At 48.5% G+C, this 20,643-nt stretch overlaps 1 protein-coding gene across 1 annotated transcript in view; it reads right to left on the bottom strand.

The window, feature by feature from the left end:
* ACOX2 (acyl-CoA oxidase 2) overlaps positions 1-20,643 on the bottom strand; it is a 223,853-nt gene that overhangs the window by 81,957 nt on the left and 121,253 nt on the right. The window contains exons 7-8 of the mRNA XM_086939062.1: positions 9,834-10,006; positions 6,016-6,178 (exon numbers count right to left, since the gene is read on the bottom strand). Coding sequence (XP_086795188.1) covers positions 6,016-6,178; positions 9,834-10,006 — 336 coding nt within the window. The remainder of the gene's footprint in view (positions 1-6,015; positions 6,179-9,833; positions 10,007-20,643) is intronic.

Consider the following 20,643-nt stretch of genomic DNA (forward strand, 5'->3'; position numbering starts at 1 on the left):
TCATAAATATCGGTCGGGTTGTGATAGAGATGAATCCCTAGGTATCGAGGGGCCTCTGCGCTCCAGGCGATGGTTTGGTCGCCTAGCCTAACGACTCTCGGGGTAGCGTGTGGATGCAGCGGGTATACTGTGGATTTCTCCCAGTTGACGTGTAGCCCGGAGACTCCTGCAAACTCAGTCAGGGTGGTCCAAATGGGCGTTAGATCCGCAGCGATGTCCCTGATATATATCAGGAGGTCATCAGCGTACATAGAGACACTGTGTGTGGTGTTTGCTATGGGAATTCCCCATAACTCCCCCTCCTGGCATAATCGAATGGCCAGCGGCTCCACCGCGAGGGCAAAGAGCAGAGGCGAGAGCGGGCAGCCTAGCCTCGTGCCCCATTGCACCGCGAATTCAGGTGAAATACCGCTCCCTATGCGCACCCGTGAAGTGAGTTTAGTGTATAAGAGCTGTGTGTACTCCAGGATCGTGGGGCCAAGGCCCAGTCGTTGTAGTACTGAGAAAAGGTAACGCCATGTGAGGGTGTCGAAGGCCTTTTCAAGGTCGGGATGAGGCACGCTGCTCTGGGGTGGGCGTCCCCTATTTGATCCTGAACATGGAACAGCCGGCGTATATTCTGAGACATGTTCCTGCCCGGGACAAAACCACATTGGTCAGGATGTACCAAGGGCCTTATAATTTGCGTGTATCTGTCCGCCAGGATCTTCCCGAGAATCTTGCAATCAGTACAGAGGAGTGTAATAGGGCGATACGAGGACATCCATTGTTGGTCACGGTTGGGTTTCAGGAATGTCACAATGACCGATTCACAGAGGGATTTCGGCAATTCCCTGGCATCCAGCGCAGCGGCATACATTGCTGCCAGTCTGGGGACCAATAAGGGGGAGAAGGTTTTATAATATTCCAGGGGGAACCCGTCTAGTCCCGGTGCTTTGTTGCGAGCTAATGCGCGCTGGGCCTGGGAGATGTCTGGGGGTTGTATCCTCACCTCTAGTGACTTCCGGTCCTCTCTTGTGATCTCAGGAATCTCCAGGGGGTCAAGAAAGCAGTCTATGCTGTCTTGCTCAACAGGGGTTGGGTGACTGTATACCTCAGAGTAGTGTTGGTGGAATGCCGAGAGTATCTGATCTTGGGACCGCACTAGGTTACCACGGGGGTCTAGCACCTCAGTAATAGGCTTCACCTCGCTATCTTGTTTTAGTAACCATGCCAGAAGGGTTCCTGTTTTATCTCGTTCCTTATGCATGCGGATTGCGTATGTCCTAAAAATGCAGCGTTGCAGATCGACGCAGGCCGCCATGTATTCCGTTCTGGCGTTAGCTATCTGTGCCACCACCTCTTCCGAATGCTCGTCCTGCTTAGTGACGGAAGCAAGGCGCTGCTCGGTTCGAGTAATTGCTTTCTCTAGCGTGCGTCTCACTCCTACGATTTGTGTGATACACTCTCCTCGGGCTACCACCTTAAATGCGTCCCATTCTGTTAAAGTGGAGGATGCCGTTCCTGTGTTGTTCGCAGAGTAGTTCTCTATGCTCTGGCCCTGGTCATGCGTGAAGACCGGGTCCGCTAGGCAATCCCGTGGGAGGCGCCATATGGGAACGGGGAGGTGCGGGGGTCTCTAGTTTAACTGCAATATGTGTGCATCATGGTCAGAGATGATCGGTCCCAGGTAGTCTGTGTGATGTACTTAGGGCAAGATGGCTGCCGAGCATAAGAATCTATCTAGTCGGACTCGAAGGTTGTGGGGAATGGAGTGGAATGAGTATAACCTAGTGTGCGGGTGTTGCATTCTCCATGCGTCAGTGAGCGCCCATTGTGTGGCCCAATCCCTGAAGCGCTCCATTTGTTTCTGTGCGGCTGAATGTGTGGGGGGAGGGTGGGAGCGGTAAAGTGTGAGGTCCAAAGTGCAATTGTAGTCGCCTCCCAGTATCCACGGAGTGGAGGTGAATTGTGCGAGGGACCCGGTGAGGTGTTCCCAAAACTTGTCCTGGTCTGTGTTCGGGGCGTATATATACTACCCAGCATGATTGGGTGTCCATCTAAAAGATCCTCTATGAGGGCGAACCTGCCTTCCTTACCCACCACCCGTTTAAGTTCCTGGAAAGAGGTCCCCGGCCGAATCCAAATCAATGCGCCCTGCGCATAGGAGGAGTATGCCGTTGCACAGATAGTGCCGCGCCATTTGGAATGCAATCTGCCTATTTCGGTGTTAGTGAGGTGGGTCTCCTGGAGGAACACAATTCGGGCGTTGTGACGTTTCACATCGGAATATAAAGTTTAGCGCTTGCGCTGTGTATGAAGGCCTCGGACGTTAAGTGCTAGGACACTAATATCCGCGCTGCGTGTTGCTACCGCCATGTGAGGGTGTAAGTGGTTGTGCAGGAAGGCCTTGCCCACCAGGGTCTAGTGACACGTGGGTCCCTTGTGGTAGGAGGGGTGGAGACGCCATTAGGCGGCACTTGGAAGTCTGGCTCGGGTACCTTGTTGCATATGAGACCATGAGAGGGTGAGGGTGATTCGAAACAGGGAGTATAACTATGAAAAACTAAGGTCGGGGAACTTACCCAATACAGAGGACCCAGTACAGTCTGCAATGCGTCCAAACCCACTCTAACCGGAGATTAGAACCAAAAAAAGGAGCACATAAAAGGGGGTGTCAGTACGTGCTGGATGAGGCTTATCACCGATCGGGCTCTTGTAGGATCTCCTGACGCCGTCTGGAGCGTGTCATCGTGTATCTGTGGCGTAAGAGTTCAAGGCAGGTGTCCAGGTCATACAAGTCAGTCGAACGTGGTCAAGAGATCAGCTCAAGCCGGGAACGAGGCCCCCTGTCCATTCATCATGGTATCGGCTGTCTGGGGGGTGACCATGGGAGGTGTGCTCGTGTCCATTCCTGAGATCGTTCCGTCGCTGTCGTCCTCCCCTTTAGAGGTAAAGAGATGTGGAGCTTGGTCAATGTCCCCCAACTGCGAGGGGGTCTGTAGATCGATCACCGTTCGTAGGGCCCCTCGTCTATCTTTCATGATTTGCTCAAGATCCGGGGAATCCTGGGCACCGGACCGGGGTATCGTCTTATACCTTCTGTTCAGTGGTTTTGGGGTGCGGTTTAGAGGTTGGATCCCGCACGGAGTCCGTTTTGGATTGTGGCGTGCAATGTCGGTCCGCCCATTCCTGTGCCTCATCCGCATTCGTGTAGAAGGTCGCCGTACCATTGTGGATTATTTGAAGACGGGTGGGGAAGAGGAGAGAGTACTGTATGTGGTTCGCCCGTAGTCGTCGTTTTACCTCCAGGAACGTAGATCGTTGTTGTTGTACCGCATGGGCATAATCTGGGAAAATCATTATCTGCTTATTTTCCACATGTATGGGGCCTGCTTGCCTTGCCACCCGTAGTACTGCATCGCGGTCCCGAAAGTGCAAGAATTTCTCCAGCATCGTCTGGGGAGGAGCTCCCGGTGGTGGCTTGCGGGCCGGCACACGGTGGGCACGTTCGACGGAGAAGACCGCCGTTCTGTCTGCCACAGGAGTGAACAATGACACCCCGGTCTCCATGTACCCCAACGGGTCCGTGCCTATAATTCCCTCCGGAAGGCCCAGAACCCGGATGTTGCAGCGCCGAGACCGCCCCTCTAAGTCGTCTGTGCGCTCCTCAATAGTGGATAGGCGGTGTAGGACCTCCTGCAGCGTCGTTTGGTGTTTCTTGACAATGGGTTGCAGCTTTGCGAGGTCTTTCTCACCTTCCTTCACTTTGTCAGACAGTTTGCAGTGATCATCACGTAGGAGACTGATGTCAGTTGTGAGGGTGCCCAGGCGTTTCTCCACAGATATCCTGGAATGCTCGATGGCCGTCAATACTTGATCGAGCTTGTCCGATATCGACTGGTCGGTCTGGGCCACCGCGGGGGCTGTCGTCATCCAAGTGGTTGGCATACGCTCTGGGGCGGTCTCCGGTACCGCAGTCTGTTGAGATACCCTAGGCTTCCCCATACTGGCCAATGGGGGGGGACGGGACCCTTCGTAGCGTGGATGCCGCAGGCGGGAACAAGTGGGTTGCGCCTTTGCGTTACACCTGGAGCAGACCGACAGGCCACGAACGCCTCGTCAGCAGGCGCCGCTGGGTTAGAGATGCTTCGAAAAGGGACAGGAGCCTCTGTCCCGGTCGCCCCTGTGCACTGGGTTCGTCCGTGTGTGCTGGTGCCAGTACTCAGGGCGTCGCGGGGGGCTTTGGTGTGACAGTTCCGGTGGCGTGCCCCCTGCGAAGTGTGAGGGGTAACGTGGTTGGTGCGTTGGAGTATGGTACCGCCGAATACAGGGAGGGCACCAGAACCCTTCTGCGCTGGAGTGGCGGTGGTGCTGCGCCCCAGGCTGCTCTGCAGGGCCGTCGGCGAACAGGGCACCTCTGAGTCTATGCAGGGGTGCCCGTATATCGCTCTGTCAGTTAAGTGTGGAGGCCGATGCCAGGAGCAATTCAGGTCTCTATGGCGCCATGTTAAGGTCAGGCGCCGTCTGGTGTGCCTCGTTGCAGCCAGCGGTTTAGGAGCAGCGGGGGTTCTTTAAGCAGTCCCACCCTCAGCCAAAAGTCCAATGGCTCACCCGGGACACGAAGCATCGGTCGTTCTAGGCAGCGCGGGTTCTGGGCGCCATTTTGAGGTCAGGCAGTCTTGGAGAAGGCAATAACCCTGCTCGAGCGGGTCCCGGTGTATGTCGGTAAGCCCCTCTGCCTGGGATCGAGGGAGTAGGCTCTTCACCGGCCGTCCGCTGAATGGGGGTCACCGCAGGAGGCCCCGGCCCCGGAGTCAGGAGGTGAGGCGGGACCGGGACGCCATCTTAGGTCCCGGCGGCGGAGGAGCAGGGGGTCGTTCGGTCGCCGTCCGGGCTCCAGAACTGTCCCGGAGAGCCACGCCAGAGTCAGTGTTGCTACGAAACAGCGGTAGAAGCCGGCGGCGCAGGAAGAGTCCGCCGCGGCTGCCCCGCTACAATTCCGAGTTCAGTGGCCGGCGGGGGCCATCATGTCCCCGCTGGCCGTCAGCCCAAACGTTTCGCCGTTTTCACAGATTGTGTCCCTCTTGGCTAGGTTTCGGGCACCTCCGCGGACTCAACATGGTGTCCGGTGTTGGTGGGATGGGTTTGCAGCTCCGAACGGCGCTTGAAAACGGGCAAAGTGCTGGCCCGATCACAGAGCCTCAGCCAAGCACGTCTGCTCGAATGGCTGACTTGGCCACGCCCCCCTTTGTATTTTCATTCTTAGTGTTTCATTCTGTTTTGTTCTTTTCTTGCAGTTAATTCTATTTGTTTTCCTTAGTAGCAAAAACGAAGGGTGTGATACTGGATATTATGGAGTTTTTCTTGCGCAGCCTTTTTCAAGATGTTATTTGAAATATGTGATTTTAATAGAGGATGTTGAACGCTTTTAATTTTATACTTAATTATATTTGTAACATATGTGCTTTGTTTCATGCTATTTGCAGCCGCGAGGAAGAGGGGATGCCCTACGAGAAATGAGTGTCGGGATGTATCATTATTATTTGTTTGACTAAATAAACGTGTACTTACTGATATGAAACAAAGATTTCTGTGCATCGCTTTGGGATACCACATGAAACAAATAAATAACTTATTGAGTTGAAACCGCTTTCTTTAAAAAAAATGTTACCATGAAGTGTGGCAGAAAATCTACTTCCACATTAGGATTTATTTCTTGTTAAAGTGCTTTGCTAGCACCATCCTAGGGTTAGAGAGTATATTATTAATTAACAACATATCTTGTGAAATGTTTGTAATACTAATTGTGCAGTCTGTTGAGGCATAGTAGGTAACTGCATATCATCGACTTTCACCACTCTGCAGTGCTACCGACCCTTTGATAGTGCAACTCATACAACACCACAATTACACAGTAAATCACACATTAATGGCGACACAAGGGTAAGGGTAAGTGAGGACATGCAATACAAGAAATACTGTCAAAAATGGGCAAGTTAGATCTATAAAGATTTTGAATTCATAAGAAATTACCTCAGGCAATGACTCAAATTTCCCCATTTTGATCTCGTCGTAGACTGCACTGTAAATGTTTTGTAGGTATTCAGAAACAAAATGCGAAGCATATGCCACTGCTAACTGAGAGAGAACTTTTTGTTGCTGAGTCTGGTAGTCTAATATTTGTGCTTCAGGGGCGCTGAAGGAAAATAAAACACTTATATTAAGAGAAACATATACATAAAACACTGCTGCTTGACCAAACTTCTAACGATGTTCATCCATATAAGCAACAAAGGGAGTCCAGAGTCTGAAAAAAAGAGCCGACTGCCAATTATCGATATATATGGTCTCCATTTTGCAAGATTAGATTATTTGGTTCCCCTAGTGGGCAAACAGCGGAGGAATAGTATCAATCTAAGTTTTTTGTTTTTTTTATTTTATTTTTTTTATCTTTGACAAAATGCACTTTAATTTTGTTTGCAGCCTTGAGAAAGCCCAGGCTGTATTTGCCAAATAGGGCGAAACACGTGTAATCACACAGAAACAACCAAAAGTAACAGAAAGAAATAAGATAATTTAAATTGAACACAATCTGCTTGACCAAGGTGAAGCATTACCATCCAATTTTACTTCTTGTATTTTAATATTTTTATTGGTATTTAGGCACAAAAGCAGCATCAATATTATACAATTCATTTCAGTAGTGGAAAAACGTAGTCTGAAAAACACCAGTTCACAATACCTAATATATCATAATGCGTCATTTATCCAAAAGTATTCATAATGCCACAAATCTGCACTTCAAGTTTTTCTATTTAGGTTTGGGATGAAGCTCTAAATGAGGGTGACTGTGTGAGCAAGTTATCACCACCCACCCACACACACATACAATTTTAAGGATCCTTTCTAATAATGTGACCCAAAATAGAACAGCCACTGGGCGATACCAAATTATGTGCATGATGTCTGCATGAGGATAGTCACAACTGGTGATGTTTCTGGTCTATGTGGTCATATGACATGTAGAATTGCAGGTGTAAAATAAACACCATGGTAACATTTACATTGCAAAGGTTTGAAAGTACTGTCACTTGTGCAGTCCCTAGTGTAGGTGAAAACTCTATCCCACTGTCTATAAATCAAAGGCATCTCCTAGGACTTCTCATCCCACAGACCCTGCATATGGAGATGTTCCATTTATCATTCACCTCACAGAAACAATGTACCATTCACCATCCTGCGGCTAAATGTATTCTGCCCACAAATCAGATATAGGAGGCCTCTTGGGAAACCACTCTTCATTCTACGATGGCCGGCCATGCACAGAATAGAAATTAACCAGGAGAGGCTCCACATTTTACATTGGTCAATGACAAAGAATGTCCCCACTGTACACATTGCCCATCAACAGCTGCCACCTTCAATCTAACCCACCATCTCAGCCTCTTCTTACCTCTTGTCTACCCCGGAAGCCCCCAAGGAGTGTAGCAGTTTGAAATGGGGTGGTTCTCATAACTCTAGCATGCCCATTCCTATATCTTGGACATATGAATGTTCAAGTGCAGATTAAATAGACAAACCCATCTATGAGACACGATTAAATAACATTACTCCACATCCCAATGACATCCGGAGAACAGTCTTTGGTTAAAGCGTTTCCTGTGTCAGTTAACTAAGTACTGCATCTGAGCAGCTAAATAATCACACTATGCCTGGAAGTCACAGTACTCCAGATGTACCCTTGGTCTGTTACCCGCCCAAATCAGGGAAACAAGCAAGCTATTCTACTCGTTAAAATGTGTCCAAGGTGAATAACAAAAAGCTCATGGAACATATATAGACAGTGTGGCAAAATAGCCATCTTGATCTTATAAAATCAAATATAGGCATGCAGAGCAATTATCTTACATATGCATGTCGTCCACCTCACTATGTTTGTAGCATGCACAGTAATTAGGTCTCCAACAATTCCACTTGTATAAATTAAAGCAGAGGTAATATAACCAAAACATAGTCTTACAGTTCTGTATTGTTAAATTGGGTTACCAAGATCTATCTGCATCAATCTAAAAAAAGCTATGGTTGGGCTAGAAATCTGCCTGAAAATAAATATTTGGAAATCTGGGCTTTTTAAAGCCTACTGCAGAATTAAATCTGGTTTGGAATAGGTTACACGTGCAAATCTAAGATTTAGCAATACATTTCCCGAGCGACCAGTTGTGGTGCAAGAAAATTAATGGCAAAAAACTACCCCATTATAGTCTCCTGCCCCAAAGGAAAGTGAAGTGGGGAAACACAGCAGGGCCCTCTTTCTTGTAATCACCATTGCCAGGTCCCTTGGCATAGGGCCCATTTATAGGCCAGAAGACCACAATCCTAAAAAATCCCAAACACTCCCCAGCCCCACATCAGCATATTTCTCTGTTATTTCAGTTGTGGGAGCCAGATGCAAATCGTAATGAAAATGTGATTAGCAGCCACCATCCCATAGATTATATAAACATAATTTTGCAGAGCACTAATAGAAGCCAGCATTACCATAATAGTGATGTTGGAAAAATTATAGGAGTATGTATTTAAAATAAGACTGTTAGAAATGACATATCTTGGGTTATCCAGTAAGTGGAAACAGTCAATCAAGACTAGGAACAGCATCTTCTATGTCAAGGGCAAACTGCTGCTTAAAGATACAATCTTGAATATGTTTCATAGTAGAAAAAAAAGCCAAGAGAGTAAGCCTAAATTCAAGTTGAAGTTCCCTGAATGGTTTTTGTTCCTGTCTGGAACATAAATGGGACAAATAATATCTGCTGATTTCCGTGGTGAATAGTGGTGATCATTAAAGACTAGTACAGAAGTATCCCAAAAAGAGTATGTCCATTCAATTTTGGATTTCTACATTTGCAGGATATATTACTCTGTATCCTCAGAAATGTGGCAAGCACATTGCACTTGGTCTTCCTCCATGGATTTCAATCAGTGGGTTTAGGCACAAAGGAATGTAAGAGTACGTAAAAAAGTACTCATTAAGTGCTTTTTGATGTACTATTACATATTTTGGTAAATAGGTCCCAAAACATCTAAAATGGGAATATTCTGGTCATATTCATATGCAATTAGTACAAACAGAAAGGGTTGCACCCTAGTTGCACTTTCACTAAAAGGGAGTTGGTCCTTTTGTGGCCATTTCACAAAGGCATTTAAGAGAACATTAAAGAATATTTATGGAGTACTACTTCCCACACAAATTATTTTGTGAAGCGGCACCTGTGTCTCTTTGTATTTAACCATTTCTATAGTTTCCACACATTTTAGTTTAAAAAGTGCAAGGCACACCAAGGCATTTTATAATTCCATTCAAAATGTGACATAAGAGAATATAATTGTTTAAGAAAATCATATAGCAATATAAGTATTAATATAAGTGCATGAAACAAAAAAATTGAAAGAATTTTGGAAACATAATTTTCAATATAGTAAATCCACCCATTTTGAAAAAGGCAGGCAATCCCATTTTTTCATGATTTCATTTATGGTTAATATAAAATAACTGTTTTATGTCAAGTGTGTTAACTTTGCATGAACCGCTTCTTTAACTCTAATGTGTATTTCTATATTGATCCCCTTTTTACTCAGAACTTGCTCTTTTGTGGGGTCCAGCTGGAACCACCAGATAGAAAGACATTGCTGATGGTAAGTCAGCACTGTTCAAACCTCTCTCAATTTCCTGACCCCAAGATCCCACATCCTTTTTCTAGCAGTATCAGGGGCGTTAGGAGGGATGCACAGAGGCTCCTTGTCATAGTTTTGTTCACTATTTAAAATTGCTTATATGCCTTCATGCTGCTTACCCGGGCTTCAACTCTGACTGATGACGGACAATGGAATATCGAATGGCAATGATGCACGCTTTGACTAGTGATGGGGTCACTTCATTAGTAAGCATGCTAACGCGGACAATAATCATCGTGAAATAATTGATTTTTTCAGACCCCAGCTTCATATAGTTGCCATCTGGTAAAACCTACAATGTTGGAAAAAAGCATCAATATTTGCATTAGTCAAGAATTCTCAATGAGAAACTATTATAGTAAATGATTTACTAAAAATTACAAAAACTAAAAACAAACAATACAACACAAAAATTAAACAACAACTTAGTCCTGTGGAAGAGCTGTAGTATTTTTCAAGTCTTTTCAGTCACTATCTGTGAATATATGTCTTGAAATGTGCTACAATGTTCACAACCATTTTTGTAAGACTTCAAATTGTACCCCAGCCTAACATTTGTTATGCAGAAGTATGGAATAGTGGATACACTTTCTTCTCTGTCATCGTATCCAGCTGACCTGCTATTCTCCAGTGAAAAGCAATATTTGTGCTGAAGCTAAGGCAGCAAAATAATTATTTCACAAGTGCTATCAAGTGTAGGCTGTTGTTTCTATTTGTTTTATTTATGACGTCAGTTGTGGTTACTTTTAGAAATACATTCTGTTCACTAAATACACCAGAGGGACACTGCTTCAATCACAGGAAAGACTTGCAAAATGGGTGGATAGTATTCCTAAAACGTCCTTGATTTATAAATAACTCCACCAGTGTATCCTCTCAGGAAATGAACCTTTGACTGAACTACAAAGGGAGACCAAAAGATCTGTATGCTGGCCAATGATTGGTGGGATACAAAGTGGACTAAACTTATAAAACATCAAAAGTCACTCATTTTTATTTACTAATTGATTACTTTGAAAACAGTTAAATTACATATGATTGCTGACACAGCTGATTTTTTAGGTAGGTCATGTAATAAAAAAAAGGAGACTTGTGTCACGTGTTTTCTTGCAACAAAGCTTTTAGTTTCTGTAGCCGAATATAGTATAAAATGATTAAATGCTCACGTTGAATTTACCTCTCACGTTTCCAACAATATTAAATCAAAAGAAATTATTGGATCTTTTTATTTCTATTTTTTTAGCTTTATCACCACATGTCGGAATGACTTTTGTATGCCATCGGACTTATCCTTGTGGAATAGTACCTGTATAAATCATAGAATCGATCAAACACATGCTTTCTCAATCCAGGATCTCAATAAAAGGAATATTCTTTGGTAAACATTTACACAGACGTCTTTCTGTACTCACGCCATTTGTTCTCAAGATGAAGGTGTTGAACCTCCGTGAATTATGACATTGTATTCTTTTCACTTTTCTATCCAATTGTGTATATTTTATTTTCATTTCAATTATTTTCGGCATATATAGTTTCATTATTAAAATTTTAATATTTGATTTTGTTTTTTCTTTTCCTTTCTTGTCTTTCTCATTCTTGCTATTTATTTAGAGGAAAACGTTTGTTTTCACAGTAACAATTTCTTTAGTTTGTATTTTTAATGAATTTGTTTGTAAACATTTTGTTAATCCTTTCGATATGTTTGTTTATAAAATTGTATTGGTATTTGATCACCACAATTTCTACCAGATATTTTTTCATATCACTATTACATATGGTAAAGGTCCATTCTGCTGCTATTTTATGTTTAAAACGATAGAGGAACATGTGCTAATGCGATGGAACAAGAGGTACATAGCTAATTGATAGACATTGTTAGAAACAGATATTTACCAAGGTTCAACTGGGCGTTTACAGGTTGCTCCTGTGGTTTATATTGCGCATGATGAGACAAAAAACTTGCAAGTTTTTAAAACCAGAATGCAAAGTACAAAAGAGCATTAGGGGCACCAGTGTACATTGATGAAGAGATCCAGAAAGTACTGGTTTCAGAATCATTGGCGTAAACTATTGCTGGAAGGAAGGCTAGATATGAATTTGTCTTCCATTAGATTGCACCATGTCCTACGCACAGGAGATTTGACTGTTACTCTCAACAGATCAGTACTCGGTGGAGCAATCCATGAAAAGACAATAAAAAAATTAACTAACGTGTGCATAACTGTTACTTCAAAGACTTTGATATTACCTCTCCAGGGCTATATATGTTCAAGAACATGACCTTTGTGATGCATCGGGCTATAAATTCATTGGTGCAGGCTTAGGGAAAAGGCAAGCTAGTAAAAGATCAGATGAACTCCCACCTCGGGTCTTGGCTCCCTAATTTCTAAAATACCCTACTGAGTCAATTAGAGATGATTTTAGCAGAACACTTAAGTTAAATGTGTGTGAAATAAGAAGAGTGGTCAGGTTTGGGGGTGGAGTGGGATGAGTGGTTCTGGGAAGGGTGTACAACTGAACAGAAAACAATTGAGAAAGGGATGGAGAGACTAGTCTGGACAAGAAAAAGTTCAGCAATATCACATGGAGGACAGACCATAAAGAACATTGTTTTGTCAATTAAGTGTAATTAAGTGTAATCCCCCACTGTATTTATCCTGGCAACCAGCATGCAAGATAGTATAACCTACAGCGAGGCATGATTGTAGTCTGGAATATTGTGTGGTAAATATAATTTCATCACAATATCGAAGCCTAAATATCAAAGACAAAAATATAGAGGAGGGAAGTGCATATAGGTAAGTATAGATTTACTATTCCTAATTATATATATATATATATATATATATATATATATATATATATATATATATATATATATATATATATATATATATATATATATATATATATATATATACACACACACACGCACACAGTTGGAGTACAGTAAACCTATACTTACCTATATATACTTACCTGTTAATGTTTTTGTCTTCTATATTTTGACCTCAATACTATTGAAAAAGAATATATACCACACAATATTTCGGACACACTTCAGGAAGCGCCACTCAATTATTCAGTGTGGAGGCATTGCCACATCAAAGATATAATACATAGAAAGGCGTACATGTTTACAAAACTGGGAAGGTGGGTCTCACAGACCATATAGAAGTGTTGTAGAGCAGGTGTTTCACGTCATCTTTGTTTAGGTCCATGCTCTGAATGACTGTTAGGAGGTTTAGTGCATTTTCAATCTGATGTGAAGATTTTGGGACTTTCTTGGTCAAAAATGCGAAACTCTGCAATCCTTAATGTCCTTCAGTCTAACTGGAGGTAGCATTACCTGTGTCAGAAACGCTTATTTTATTTATAAAGTGAGATAAGGTTAGCCTCCCTCTGCAATTGATTGTTGTGTCATTACCAGATTAATGAGTTTTGGTTACCTGCAATTCTCAGGCCTTTTTTCTTTATGGAAATATTGGGTTTTATTGGTACAATGGTTTAAGAGTCCTTATAGTGAAGGATAAGCCATTGTTTGGCTGTTGTTGTTAAGCTACCTTCACCCCCTGTCCAGAATTTCTTTGGAGAATCCATCATATGTTCCTTATTACTCTACTAAAGGGCATCTGCTGCGGCGTGGTCCGTGCTCGCCTGCCGGCTTGCTGTCTCTATTGTTAGCTTTTGTTTTTTGAACTTGCTTTCTTTCCATTTGTTCCTGTTTAATTTTTTGTATTCTGTGGTAAGTGTTTTTCCTTCCTGTTTGCCCGCCTACCTCGACGCCCTCCGCTCTCCCTCCCCGCTTCCCGCCACCGCCGCTTGCCCCGCCCCTTTTTCCCTTCTGTACCCTCCCCGCTCCCGCCTCCCAGCTGCTCCGCCCACCCGCGCACTTGGCCTTATATGGCGACCGTGCGACGCAGGTGAGTGTGACCCACTTGTGGGACACCCCCGCGCCGCACGGCCACCAGCTGCTGCGTGTGCCCCCTTGCCCTGCCTAGCTACCTCGCTGCCTGCCTCGCCGCCGCTGACCACGCCCCCTCCTCCGAGCGGCGTGGTCCGTGCTCGCCTGCCGGCTTGCTGTCTCTATTGTTAGCTTTTTTGAACTTGCTTTCTTTCCATTTGTTCCTGTTTAATTTTTTGTATTCTGTGGTAAGTGTTTTCCCTTCCTGTTTGCCCGCCTACCTCGACGCCCTCCGCTCTCCCTCCCCGCTTCCCGCCACCGCCGCTTGCCCCGCCCCTTTTTCCCTTCTGTAGCCTCCCCGCTCCCGCCTCCCAGCTGCTCCGCCCACCCGCGCACTTCGCCTTATATGGCAACCGTGCGAACGCGCAGCGGTCACGCGCAGCGGGCGCGCCGATTGTGCGCCGAAGGCGCGCCAAAGGTAAGCCCGTCTGCGCCCGTCCGCGCCTGGACCGCGCCCAGTGCCAGGACCCCTGGCCCTCGAAGACCTCGACCGACCCGCCTGACATACACCGCCGCCACCCTCATCGCACTCAACACCGGCCGAGTCCCAGGATGCTGCAGAGCCACCCCACGACGCGTCCACGGACCCTTCAGCTGCAATACCTGCAAGTTCACCTGCATCCGGACCTGCCCGACACCAGCACCAGCCATGCCGAACACCAGCAGCAACCACCTCAAGTGCATCCTGCTCAACGCCCGCTCCGTCCATAGACACGCCATCGAACTCTGGAACCTCCTCGACACCACAGCCCCTGACGTTGCCTTCATCACGGAGACCTGGATGAATGCCTCCTCAGCGCCCGACATCGCCATCGCCATCCCAGAAGGACACAAGATCACCCGGAAGGACCGCAACGCCAACCAGGTGGGAGGAGGCATCGCCATCATCCACAAGAACACCATCCGCATCACGACCAGCACCGACAACACCCCACCCTCCGCCGAACACCTGCACTTCCAGATCCACACCGACCCGAAGACCACCCTCAGAGGCACCCTGATCTACCGACCCCCGGGACCACGCACTCAATTCAGCGAGGACATCGCCGACTTCGTCAGCCCGCACGCCCTCCCCTCCGCTGACTACATCCTCCTGGGGGACTTCAACTTCCACCTGGAGAACAACAACGACTGCAACACCAGCGCCCTGCTCGACAACCTCGCCAACCTTGGACTCAAGCAGCTGGTGTCCACCCCCACCCACCTCGCCGGACACACACTCGACGCCATCTTCTCATCCAGCAAAGACATCGCCTTCAGCCAAGCCACAGAACTCCACTGGACAGATCACAGATGCATCCACTTCACCTTCAGAAGAACGACGACCCACCACCACCAACAACAGGTTGCCCGAAGAAGCTGGAACAAGATCACAGCAGACCAGATCGCCACCTCCCTGAGCCAGCACCCTCCGGCCAGCTCAGCGAACCCCAGCCAGGCCGCCGACAACCTCACGAAGTGGATCAGCAACTGCGCGGACGAACTCGCCCCACTGAGGACCCCGCCCAGCAGACCCGGCAGTAAGAGAGCCCCATGGTTCACCGACGAACTCAAGAGCTCCAAGAAGAACTGCCGAGCCCTCGAGAAAGCCTGGAGAAGGGAACCCACGCCGGACAACAGGACCACCCTCAAGCTCGCCACCCGGAAACACCACCAACTGATCCGCATCGCCAAGAAAACGGCTTTCAAAAACCGACTGGACAACAACGCACACAACTGCAAGGAGCTATTCAACATCGTGAAAGAGCTCTCCAACCCCAACGCCGGAAACAACGACATCACCCCTTCGCAAGACCTCTGCAACTCCCTCGCCTCCTACTTCCACAACAAGATCGCAGACATACACTACAGCTTCAGCACTCAACCGACGCACGCCACGACCGCAGCAACGCCACCCACCACCACCCTCCGCGCCTGGACCCCGGTCAACACCGAAGAGACCGTCCACACGATGAACTCCGTCCACTCCGGATCTCCGACCGACCCCTGCCCCCACCACGTCTTCAACAAAGCCGACGCTGTCATCGCACCCCACCTGCGGGACATCATCAACACCTCATTCGACACCGCCACCTTCCCCGAGAGCTGGAAGCACGCCGAACTCAGCGCTCTACTGAAGAAACCTACAGCAGACCCCACCGAACTCAAGAATTACCGCCCCATCTCTCTACTCCCGTTTCCAGCCAAAGTCATCGAGAAGACCGTCAACAAACAGCTGGCCAACTTCCTCGAGACGAATGGATCCCTCGACCCATTGCAGTCCGGATTCCGTGCCAACCACAGCACCGAGACCGCCCTCATCGCCGCCACTGACGACATCCGAGCCCTGATGGACAACGGGGAAACAGCGGCCCTCATCCTCCTAGACCTCTCCGCGGCTTTCGACACGGTCTGCCACCGTACCCTAGTGCAGCGCCTCAGCAACGTCGGAATCCAGGAGAAGGCGCTAGAATGGATCGTCTCCTTTCTCGACGGAAGAACACAAAGAGTCCGCCTACCACCGTACACGTCAGAGGCCACCAATTATTATTATTATTATTATTCTGAGTTTTGTATAGCGCCTGGTTACCAATAGGCATCCCAGCGCTTACCAGAACATAACACTACTAAAGAATGAAGGGATTAGACGGAGAACAAAAAAGTTTTTAAAAGTTTGCGGAACCGAAGAAGGCTAGCTTCCGAGCGCAGTTGTAGGGGCAAAGAGTTCCACAAGGAGGCCACGTTTATTGAAAACCTTCTGCCACCCGTTCTTGCCTTTTTCACCCTGCCAACCTGAAGGAGATGTTGATGGTCAGAGCGAAGAGAGCGAGGGGCCTTGTAAGGCTGGACCATCTCCTCCAGAATAGGTGGGCCTACCCCGTGCAGAACTTTGTGGGCAATACAAAGTGGCTTGAACTTCACCCTGTCCCTCACAGGGAGCCAGTGCAGTGCCCTCAACGCCGGGCGAGCAGATTGACGCCTGGGGAGACCCGTCAAAAGCCTGGCCGCCGCGTTCTGCACTTGCTGCAGTCTGTTCAGGGTAGATTCGGGTGCGCCCAGGAATAGCGCATTGCTGAAATCCAGCCGCGAGATGATAAGTCCCTGGATGAGAAGCCTTCGGGTGGCTACTGGGAGCAGGGGCAGAATCTTCTGGGCTGCGCGGAGCAGGCCAAAGCACACGCCAGCAGTCTTTTTGGCATGAGTTTTAAACGATAGGTCCTGCTCCAGCCATACCCCCAGGCTCTTGATCTCCTGTTTGGGGGGGGGGTACTGGTCCCAGACAGTCTGGCCAGCTGCTGGGGGACAGAGATGGAGAGGAGTTCCCCAGCAGCATCCATTCCGTCTTGGAGCCATTTAACTTTAGGGCTGAGCTGCACATCCACGTGTAGATCTTCTCAAGACACGTGTGCAGCCGGTCGGGATGGTGCGCCGACTGGGAGAGGCCTACCACCAGCTGAGTATCATCAGCATAACTGATGATTTTAATACCCAGCGGCAGTACCACACTCTCCAGGGGGGCCATGTAAACGTTGAATAAGGTAGGGCTCAATGAAGAGCCCTGTGGCACACCACACTGGAGAGGGGTTGAAGATGATTTTTCATGGCCTTCCCACACCTCAAATGTACGACCTTCCAAGAAGGAAGCAAACCATTTGAGGGCCAGACCCGTGACCCCCACCCCCGACAGCCGTTGGAGAAGCACCTGATGGTCCACGGTGTCAAAAGCAGCACTGAGGTCCAGGAGGATCACTGCCACTGATCCCCCCCGAATCCAGCATGCTCCTTGCATTCTCCACGACCGCCAGCAGGGCGGTGTCAGTCCCCTGACCAGGACGGAAACCCGTTTGGGAGTCGCCCAGGAGGGAGTTGGCTTCCAAGAAGTCCGAGAGGCGGCTGTTCACCAGCTTCTCAGCCACCTTACTGATACCCGGCAGCAAGGAGATAGGCCGAAAGTTGGCGAGACCGGCGGGATCGAGGTTAGGCTTTTTCAAAAGGGCCTTAACCACCGCCCCTTTCCGACTGGGGGGGACTACCCCTTGGGCGAGGGACAGGTTTATCAGGTCCGTCACAGGGCCGCCAATCGTGGAGGACACCTGTTTGAGATATTTAATAGGCGCTGGGTCTTTCGGGGAGCCACTCTTCATAGAGCCCAGAACCGCCAGAACTTTCTCCATAGTGACCGGACCAAGGGAGGCCAGCTCCACCGATTGCATCTTAGGTTGGGAGCTGGAATTGTCCTCCAAGGAAGAGACCTCGCCTAGCCGGGGAAGGGAAGCCAATATGTTGTCAATTTTGCTTTTGAAAAACGAGGCCAGTTCTGTGCATTTTTTGCGAGGGTCCTCGTGGAAAACCTGGGGTTCGGGGGCATTCAGTAACTCCTTAATAACCCTGAATGACTCTTTGGAAGAGTTGGCCGCAGAGCCTATACGCTCTTCAAAGAATCTTGATTTTGCCACCCGAATAGCAGATTTATACCTGCTCAGAGCCGTACGGTATTCTTTACGCCTCGCCTCACTCCAGTCTCTCCTCCAGGACCGCTCTAGCCTCTTGCATCCCTTCCTCAGGGTTCTCAATTCCGACGAATACCAAGGTGCGGAGCCCACTCTCTTCCCCTTTGTAAGTTGTTTCTTTTTGGGTAGGAGGGTGTCCAGAGAGTTCACGAGCCAGGTATGTAGATTCGCATCAGCGACTATCGGGTTAACCCCCTGAGGGGGCTGCGTAGCCTCTAGGTGTGCCGCCCAAGTGTCAACTGGGAGCCTCGACCAGGCTCTCTCCAGGGTGTGAACCCTTGGGGCCACCGCAGCTGGACTGTCAAATTGCCAAGTCGCGGACACCAAAAAATGGTCTGTCCAAGGCAGGGCCAGAGCAGGAGATGGAATAAGATGGTCCAAGTTTGAGAGTATAGGATCAAGCAGGTGGCCCTTCTCATGGGTCGCGCCCGAGTTGACCAAGTTGATTCCAAAAGAATTGAGATCGTCGATCAGATCGACTCCCGTGGCATTAGTAGAGTCGTTGAGATGGATATTAAAATCCCCGAGGACAACAAAGTTGGCAGTAGAAGATGCAAGAAGCGCAGTAATTTCTAAGAGAGAGTTAGGGAAGCTACCCAAGGGTCCAGGAGGGCGGTAAATCAACAAGCCTACCAAAGACACTGTAGGTGACAACCGAAGGGAGAACTGTAAGCTCTCACAATCAGTCACCCCTCCATTCTGGATCTTACAAGCGAGCGTGTCTCTGTAAAGAACAGCAATTCCTCCTCCCCTCCCTTTAGGTCTATCAAGGTGGAGTATGTGAAAGCCCGGGGGGAGTGCTCTGACCATGTCAGGGCCAAAGCTGGGGGAGAGCCAGGTCTCGGTGAGAAACAACACATCGAGCTCGTGGTCCAGGATAAGTGAGTGAATTTCAATGGCATGGCTCGGCAAAGACCGGCAATTTAGTAAAGCCATGGAAAGAGCGGATTTCACAGCCACTGAATTATGGCCGGAGGAACAGGCTCTACACGGTAAAAATGGAATGGTTCCCACCTGTGCAAAGCTACAAATAGTAGGGTGGGGGGGCCGTAAGGCGATGAGAGCAAAGTCATCTGCGGCGTCCCTCAAGGATCCTCACTGAGCCCGACTCTCTTCAACGTCTACATGAGCCCCCTCGTGGCCATCGCACGCCAACACAACCTCAACATAATCTCCTACGCCGACGACACCCAGCTGATCCTCTCCCTGACCAACGACCCCGCCGCCGCCAGAGCCAACCTGCACGAAGGGATGAGAGAGGTAGCCGAGTGGATGACGACGAGCCGCCTGAAGCTGAACTCAGATAAGACGGAGGTCCTCATCCTGGGCTCCTAGCCCTCCGCCTGGGACGACTCCTGGTGGCCCCCCACCCTGGGCACCGCACCCAAACCGACGGACCACGCACGCAACCTGGGTTTCATCCTGGACTCCTCCCTCTCCATGACCAGGCAAGTCAACGCCGTCTCCTCGTCGTGCTTCAACATCCTGCGCATGCTTCGGAAGATCTTCTGGTGGATCCCCACAGAGACCAGGAAGACCGTCACCCAGGCCCTCGTCACCAGCCGACTAGACTACGGCAACGCACTCTACGCCGGCACCACTGCCAAGATCCAGAAGAGACTCCAGCGCATCCAGAACGCATCCTCGACATCCCACGACACAGCCACATCTCCGGACACCTAAGAGACCTGCACTGGCTCCCGGTCAACAAGAGAATCACCTTCCGCCTCCTTACCCACGCACACAAAGCTCTCCACGACCAAGGCCCGAGCTACCTCAACAACCGAATCAACTTCTACGCTCCCAAACGCCACCTCCGATCCGCCAGCCACGCCCTCGCCGCCGTCCCACGCATCCGTAGAGCCACTACAGGAGGAAGGTCCTTCTCCTACCTGGCCGCCAAGACCTGGAACTCCCTCCCGGCCGACCTGCGCCTGACCCAAGACCACCTCTCCTTCAGGAAGAAGCTCAAGACCTGGCTGTTCGAGCAGTAGCAGCACCCCCCCCCCCCCCCCCCAAGCGCCTCGAGACCCTACGGGTAGGTAGTGCGCTCTATAAATGTCTTTGATTGATTGATTGATCTTATTGTGAGAAGGGCCAAAGCTTGGGAATTTAGATACTCCCACCCACTTGCAGAGAATGGGAAAGGTTTTTGACTTTGGAGTTCTAGAGGAGTTGTAATTGGTCAAAGGCAATTGAGACTGTACAGTGTATTGGGAGAATGTTTGACAGTTTGTTATTGTCTGTGGTGCTCATCACAAAATGTACTTTATCTGACTAGCCCTGAGTGACAGCTGCTTTCAGTGAAAGAGCTTTCAGTCCACAGACAGCTAGTGGAAGACCATCCTGACTAAGACCGCTATTGGTGAGTAGACTTTGGCAATGTCAAGTTTGACTGGACTGACTTAGCAGCAACTTCTAATGCATCATCTTTCACCAAGCACTCCAAAGTGTTATTTCCTGACTATCTCTCTC

This window comes from Lissotriton vulgaris, chromosome 9 (assembly GCF_964263255.1).
Source record: "Lissotriton vulgaris chromosome 9, aLisVul1.2, whole genome shotgun sequence".
Lineage (NCBI taxonomy): Eukaryota > Metazoa > Chordata > Amphibia > Caudata > Salamandridae > Lissotriton > Lissotriton vulgaris.